General features: G+C 33.3%; 1 protein-coding gene across 2 annotated transcripts in view; it reads right to left on the bottom strand.

The window, feature by feature from the left end:
• Nucleotides 1-3,634: 3,634 nt before the first annotated feature.
• opn4b (opsin 4b) overlaps nucleotides 3,635-8,501 on the bottom strand; it is a 29,993-nt gene continuing 25,126 nt past the window's right edge. For both annotated transcript variants that reach the window (XM_008437056.2, XM_017310800.1), the window contains exons 10-11: nucleotides 6,282-6,353; nucleotides 3,635-4,564 (exon numbers count right to left, since the gene is read on the bottom strand). In XM_008437056.2, the coding sequence (XP_008435278.1) occupies nucleotides 4,364-4,564; nucleotides 6,282-6,353 (273 nt within the window). In that variant the 3' untranslated portion in view covers nucleotides 3,635-4,363. The remainder of the gene's footprint in view (nucleotides 4,565-6,281; nucleotides 6,354-8,501) is intronic.

Below are 8,501 nucleotides of genomic sequence, written 5' to 3'. Positions count from 1 at the left end.
AGCACCTTATTATCTGTAATCAGGTTTTTGGTGCGTCGGTGTTTTCTCCAGCTCCGTGTTTAATTCTGCCCGAGAGAGGAAACAACAAAGTGACTTCCTGGAAACACACCCAGCAGCCTGTTGTGGCCGCATGTTCGCCGTAGATCTGTGCGTGTGTCGTTTGGAGCTGTTTAATTAGCAGTCAGCCACAGCTGTTAAGGTTAAATGAAGGAAAAAAAAAAAATGCGGATTATTTAATGGGTGGTTTCAAGATGCCCTTTTCTAAATGTCACATCCAGATGTTTCTGGGAACCAGTCACCTGCARCCACACGTTTAAAATCAAACGTTGTGCAATGGTGTGATGTTACAAATTAGATTTTTCATGCTTTTGATTTTCAGCTCTTCATATTCCAGTGTTCAGGAATATTTAGTTGTACTATTTTATATAGATCCATCTATGTGTTGCTCGTATTTCTAATCTTCCGTCTCTTTAACAAAGATGGACCTTTTCCAGAAACCTGCTGTTTAATATCACATGTCTTCTTTACGATGGAGTACTGTCGCCAAAATTACGATAATAAAGTCTAAAGTTGTAATATTATGAGAACTTCGACGCATAAAAGCACTGCTACAACTGCAGCAAAATGAGGAATGTTAAACATTTTTATTATAAATTTTACAAGCAGTAAAATAATCTATTAACTCATCAATATTAGATTATTAYATTATTCTGGTAAAGTCACTTTATTTTTGCATTATTAACACTTTATTGTGGTTATATTATAATTTTATTCTCATTATTTAAACTTATCCTTGTAATTTAATTKATCTTTTCTTAGCCTGACCTCAATAATTAAATGTAAAACTCCAAATTAAAAGACAAAAAGTTGTGCAGGTAGCCAAAGAAGATAATAATAATAGATTTTGACTTTTGCTACATGACTKCATGTGTTTTTTCTTCTTCTAACAGAGAAGAACTGAAGGACAAAGATCCAAAACTTCTCCTCAGTGCTTTAACTCTGCTAACTTTGGACCAAAAAAACTAAAGAAACAATTTTTACCAATTCAAATAAGAGACWAATTATTTTWAAAAAACTTACARAAACTCCTGCCATTTAACTCTTATGGTAGATTTTGTAACTCCAGACATTAAAAGGACAGAAACTAAACGCGCCGGAGTTGAGATGGGACAGAAATGGTCRAAATGGCTCCATCATTTCAGTTTCTAAGACATGTCAAACTCAACAAAACATTTCCTGTTCTAAAACTAACAGKGGCCTTTCTGAGAGTGATTATCCTCAACATCAACAACCCAAATACATGCAAACATAAAACCAACAGASCACTTACTGTGACCTCCCCTTTCTGATGCTGCCCTGGGTAACCGCCCAGATAGCTCATATCAGAAAGCACCGCTGCTCTCATAAAGTTACATACCAGTAATATGAAAACGTCTCATGGATATAAATACATAAAGACTGCAACAACACTAYAGAGGTTGGCATCATTTTMTTTTTATTAAAAAAATAAATAGAAACACAAACATTTTATACAAAGACAACAAAATCACAGAAATCATCACTTCAGTAAAGCAGAATTTAAATTCAACACATCTAAAACACTTACAGCTAATCTGACAATAATTTACCAGTAATGCTCATAATATATTCTTTTCTTTTTTACAGATTTACTGATAAAATGCTAAAAAAAAAAAAGAAAAGAAAAAAACAACAAGTGGGATTAAATTTTGATCATTGTTTCACCACAGTGTCAATATAATATCTGATTTTTATCTTCAGGTGTCAAGAAAACAGTTACAGTACAATCATAGTCAAAGACGCAGCAGTCATAGCAATCTGCAATGTACATTAGTGGAGATGAAGAGCTTTGAGATGTTGAACCTAAACTGAATTATGAAAGGAAAGAAAACTCGGTAACTCTTATTTTAAGGGGTTTGCATAAGACATAAACATGATGTAACTCCTGTTATGAACATGAATGACTCTTCATAAATGTTTACGACTGTTAAATAAAGACACTTTTAATGCAAAGGTACACTAAAAGTTAAAATAAAAGTTCATCAAAAGTGTGAACTTTGCAATATTCAGTAAGTAATGAGACTTTTAATGCAAAATAAAAGTGCCAACYTTGCATTAAAAGTGTCATTATTTACTGAATGACACTTTTTGACAACAGTCATAAGCATTCATGAAGACTCCKTCATGTTCATAACAGGTGTTATATCATGCTTATGACAGTCTTGTGCACACCCTTTCAAATAAAGTGTTACTAAAAACTTAAATGCAAAATAAATAAATAAAAAATKTCCATTTAAGATAACAACACAAGTTTGGTCTCACAGAGAAGGCAGATATATGGACTCAGTTTCAATCCAAACCTGTCATAATTGATCGTAATGGGAACTTTTACATATTATTCACTGTGGCCTGTCGGCCCACGTTTACATTCTGGAGCAAAAGTAGCTGCACAAAAAGTGCAAAAGAAAACTACTTGGAAACAAAATGTGTATTTTGTTGCGCAACATATTTTAATACTTCAAAGAGTTTTAAGGCCTTAATCCACCAGCAAATAGCATTAGACCTAAAGTTATAGAAAGCACTTTCACATTTTAATGTTCCAAATTCATCATCCAGCGTTAAACATTATCAACAGTTTAAAACCAAGAGTTGATTTTGATAGAATGTTGTCAGTTTGTTTGACAAAACAAAGCRATAAAAAGCTGGTTTTACGTCGGATGTTTGCTGTGAAATATAATCTTTTTATTTAGTGCCGTTTCACACCAAATGTCATCTGAAGGCACTTTGAAAAAACAGTTCAATCCAATCCAAGTGGCAACAGTGGAGAGAAAACCTCCACTTTAACAGGAAGAAACAAACTGGGGCTTTGAGAAGATCAACAAAAGCTTTCACCTGAATTTTATCTGGTTTACTTTGACTAAYCTCTGTGTCAAATTCAAGTTTATTTCTGCTTAGTTCTGTTGTATTTTGAATTTATTTACATTAATGTTTATGCCAATACTGCTAGTGTTAACTTGTGATTAAGTATTTGCCACAATTTCATATTTCATTATTAAATAAATGGAAATCTATGTTTTATCTTCATTTATTTGTTTTACAGTTAAAGTACCATTTGTATGACAGTTGTACCGTTTTTAAATATATTAATATCTTCATTTTATATTTGAMATTTTGTCATTTATATATCATCTTTCTCTTAGTATTAGTTCAACTTATTCTTGTACTTGTAAGACGGCACCTAATGGATACATTTAAACTTTTAAATATGTACTACGTCTGATGATYAGAACCAAGAAAAACAATTAAACAAAGATACATTTAATAAACTATATGCTTTCCATTAAAAATAGGAATGTCATTACTCTTATAAAATCACAGAATGATGCAGTAAAAACAATAAATTAGTTCTGATGAGGGTTTTCTATTAGATTGAAAATAACCTTTAAGCAGGTATTGAACATACTTTTCTTAAAGCCATTATTTCTGTATTAAATGTATTTTTATTGGTCTGATGTAACATTCAAATCTTCATTAGCTGCRACAGAAATAAAAGCTTAAAATTAATCTATAAGTTCTAAATTAATTATATATTCACTTAGTGAATTGAGGTATTTAAAACATTTTAATTTAAAAATTATTATAATTTATTAAATATTAATGTACATTTTCCATTAAAAGATTATAGCTACTTCYTGTAAATGAGTGTTTACTATCACTTTGCTTAAAATCAACTTGACTAAACTTTAATTTGTATTTTTTTCTGACGTTTTTATAAGAAATTAGACACCTTTAAGGTAAAAACTGTCCAAGCAGGTGATGGTAATCTGTTTGTTTCACCGCTATAAGACGAGTGACTAGCAGCTAATTTCTGTTACCTTGTAAGTCGAATTTGGACCTGGATTTGACATTTATCTGAGTTAACGGCGTTCTAGTTAAGAAGTGGGAAATTCAACATGGCGACGCCCATAAACCTTGTTTGCAGCGCCTCTTAAAAAAGTGACTTTAATACTGAAGGTTGCAGCAACAGCTGGGCGRGAAAGCGGCTCGGACGTCCTAGAAAACAAACAAAGAAACGCCGAGACGATCCTTGGTGTCTCTTTAAAGAGCTTCAACAGCAAGACGGCGAGTTTAGTGACTTCTGAAAACCGTGGCGTTGATTTATTAAGACTGGAAACCGGCCCATGCCTGCAGCTCAAACACACATCACCTAAACTTTCTGGGAATTCAGGCTCACATATTTTCATTGCATGCAAAGGGAACCATAACGATCAGACAGCATGCTGGTACAGGTTACTCCTCAGAAGGGAGACACGGCGACACAGTACTAGACTTTACTGCAAGACGTTCACGGTAACGCCGTCGTCTCCAGTCTGGCGATGTCGAGCAGCTCCTTACTGACCGGAGTGACGGTTCTGGCCACTTTGAGGCTACCGTGGAAACCAGGTGGACTGTGCAGGATGGACGGGGTGGATATGGAGGTGACGATGATGGGCGACGGGTTCTTGGACACCGTCTTTGGTCCSGGCTCCCTCATCGTGCTATCCAGCTGTGGAGGAAGAGAGAAGGAGGATTTTAGTTAAACTTAACATTATAAATGACAGGAGGTGATTGAAAATCTTACCAAGTAAATTTAGTCTAGTTTCTAATGCAAATATCTTAGTACATTTGAAATGAGACAAAGCTAACTCACAAGTAATTTTTTTAGCAAGAAATGGAGGCTTATTTTAAGTAAATAACTCCTTAATATTGAAGGAAAAGTTCTAGTTTCATTGGCAGAAAAATTAACTTATAACCAGACAAAATGYCTCATTATAAGTGAAATAATCTGCCAATGAAACTAGAATTTTTCATCAATATTAAGGAATTATTTACTTAAAACAAGCTCCTAYATTTTGCTGAAACATTACTTTTAAGTTAGTTTTGTGTCATTTTAAGTTTGMTAAAATATTTGCACTAGAAATTAGACAAAAAAAAATACTTGGTAAGATTTTGTATTTTTGCAGTGAGGTCAAGGAAAAAAAGATGGAGAGGTGCAGAAGTGGTTGTATGATTCGTAGATCAAAATCCCTCAAAGGACAGAAAACAATGTCACATTTTAATGCATTTTATACATCTGAAGAAATGTTTAACATCTAATTAATTCACTTAAACTACTAATGAAACATTATTGTAACATATTCCTAAGTGTTAAATTACCACAAAATCTTACTAAGTATTTTTGTCTAATTTCTAGTGCAAATGTCTTAGTACACTTGAAATAMGACTAAACTAAATTACAAGAAACTTTTCAGCAAGATGTAGAGCTTGTTTTAAGAGAATACATCCTTAATAATGTAAAGCACTAGCTCCACTTTTCATCAATATTAAGGATTTATTGACTTAAAATAATCTCATATTTCTTGCTGACAGTTACTTGTAAGTTGGTTTTGTCTTATTTCAACTGTACTAAGACATTTTCACCAGAAACTAGACAAAAAAAGCTTCATTTTAATGCACTGAAAAATTATCCAACCATCCCTGTGGTGTTTTTTTTTGTTGTTGTTTCCAAACTGGAGCAGTTCTTAGACCCAACCACTTCACACCTTTGCACTGATGGGAAGAGACTCTCTGCTGTGTCTGGTTGTAAAATCAAAAACAACATGAACAGAAGTGGAAAGTGGCAACAGATGATTATTTTTGCAGCAGTTAAAACATTTTAACAGCAGAAATTTAAGGACAGGTTGGAATGAGATGAAGAGAAAATAAAGACTTCCTGTCTTTCAAATGATTTTTGTTCTCATGAACCAAGTGCATGCAGTTAATTATTACAAATAATTTATATTCTAAGTGTTTTGAGAGTTATTCTTATATAAATTAGTAATGTGAATGAATTTTTAAAAGAAGAAACATAGTGCCAAAGCATTAGAACAGCATGTATTTACAGCTAATACAGCAATGTACTCTAAATTTTAACAGAGAAAATTAATTTCTTCACTATCTATCAAACAACTGTATTACATAAAATTATATTGTCAAATAAAACATCTTAATTTTTAAGGTGCTGCTATACGGTAAAATGGAGCATAAATGAAATAATTTCATGCAACCATGAAATGTAAAATATGAAATGAAAACAGGAATTTCTCAGAACAGCAACAAGAACAAAAGTTAAACTCCATCAGATGTGAGGATAAAAACAGCAGACAACATGGATTTGTTGATGATTTAGTTATTTTAATGYGTGCTGATTTAATGTGTGCATTGAACAATTAGTGGATTCTYACAGTAGCAGGCAGATGGCTGCTTGGCTGCCGGCTGATCTCCAGCATGCAGATGTCTTCAGGCTCCGTCAGAGTCTGAACAGCACGCAAATAAAAACAGTTTCAGTGTTTCTCCCCCTCAAATGATCTTCTGTAGCTGCATGTCAGGATCAGACAGGAATCTGCTTCATTTAGGGGAAATCAGCATGTTATGGTCAAAACGTCTCAACTCAGGGATTCTCACTTACAGCAACGATAATATATTAAAAAAAAGTCTACACAAAAAAGTCTTGAGGTTCTCGGTTTTGGTGATGATACAAAATTTATTACAAAAATCAAACAAAGATAAGATGTTTTTTCTGCCTTTATTGGCCTTTTATCTCGTGTTTTTTAACTGGAAAACAAACAAATCTGTTACGTAACACCACTTCTGAATATGAATAACTAAAAGAAGCAGGATTTCATGATATTTCTTCATTTTAATTCTTTAGCTAGAGCCAAAACTTGCACAGAGTTTAGAAAGCACATTAAAGTCATCCAACATTAATTAATAAAATAAAATAAAGCTATTTGTTGTTGCTCAATAATTTATAAAAAGAGATGTTTGAATTAAAGATGTTATATGTAACGTTTATAAAATATGTTGTTTTTTACTTATTTTTGAGACTCTCTGACCAGCACTGCTCCCAGAACAGACCTAAACTTCTACAAGCAGTGTTACACTTCAATTTGTAATTCATTTTTGGCTGCATTTGTTAGTGAATCTTGTGTACAGACTCTTTCACATGCAGCAGAGGCGTTTATACTCCTGTATAATAGTAACTCTAGAAACTTTTCTGCTGAAATAACTGAAACAAATGACGAACAGTTTGCTTCAGTTGTACAATTTGCCATGTTTTCCCTCTTATTTTACTTTTTTTGTGGTATTTTCTGTAAAGACAGATGTCTGGAGAAGTGTGTCACTCATTATGCTGGAGGGGTACGAAATTTCTCTGAGCAAATGCTGCGGATATTTACATTATCAGAGCCATCGCAAAAACGTCTACCAGCAGAAACGTTTGGGTTTAACGGGAAAAAAAAACAAAAAAAAAAGATATGAGGGTCATAAAATATAAAATGTCATGGACTGTAGCAAAATCACAAGTTTTGTCTGCAAATACAACTCTGGAGTGGAGTGTCCACCACGGAGGGGGGAAGAAATGTAACAGCAATTTGTCATAGTTATGTTTTCCATTTTTGTGTTTCCTTTCCTTTCTACCATCACAAAACACTTTGATATGTTGGAGACAGCACTCCCAGGGGAACCGTGCAGCTCCTTTTGTTCAAAGAAAGGATAGTTGTCTGCCATTAAATATTCTGCTGATGAAGAAAAATTATGTTTACTGTGTTCATGTCATGATACAAGGGATTCATTTTGTTTGTTTTGAATGAGGTCTTATCTTGCTTTTCTTGTTTTTTATGTTGAGTAGTTTGGTTTATTTTCACCTCCTTTCAGATTTTTTGTTTCTTTGTTTGGTTGAATCCACACAAATACAGATATCTGCCAGAACAACATTTACACTCATAAGATTTGTTTTAATGCTTTTGAAAATAAATATTTAAAAAAACTGGTGCTTATATGTGGAATAGATACCCAAAGATAACTAAAAACAAATAATCAGAGGCCCATTTTCCAGATATCCATACTGATATTATATGATAGAAACCCCAAGAGTGAGGAAATGTTTGTGAATTTCAACATATTTTTTCACTTTTTCTAGACTTTGTTTCCATTAGACTTCAAATAAGAACTGAAGAAGCGACTGAAAGGAAAAGAAACACCAGCTACAATATCTGTGTTAGATTATTTAACCCAGATCTGCTTTAGCCGTGCTTGGACGCTTCCTCTTTTGAAATTTGAAGTTGTTGATAATGTCGCCACCTACTGACAAACAAAACATACTGCAACCTTCTTGAGTGGAAGGTTGCAGTATGGTTACAAATTTTTCACCTTTTTTATAAAAAAAAGGTGAAAATTTTTGTAAAAAATGGAGGAAAAATGTCAATAGTGTTACCGTCACTGTAGTTTGTTCCTTGCTGCCTGCTGTGCCCTTGGTTTGTTTCACATTGTCTTTTTTCCTAAACTAATATAATGCTGATGCAGTTTTAGCTTTAATTTGAAAATTGACACTTTTAGCCGTCATCTGAACTTTGCTACATTTGTGTTACAGCAGCAAAGTAAACAGGCTGAGAATCCTAAAAGCA

This window comes from Poecilia reticulata, linkage group LG19 (genome assembly GCF_000633615.1).
Source record: "Poecilia reticulata strain Guanapo linkage group LG19, Guppy_female_1.0+MT, whole genome shotgun sequence".
NCBI classification, from domain to species: domain Eukaryota; kingdom Metazoa; phylum Chordata; class Actinopteri; order Cyprinodontiformes; family Poeciliidae; genus Poecilia; species Poecilia reticulata.
The sequence above is the reverse complement of the archived record's forward strand: the minus strand, read 5'-3'. Positions and strand labels throughout refer to the sequence as shown.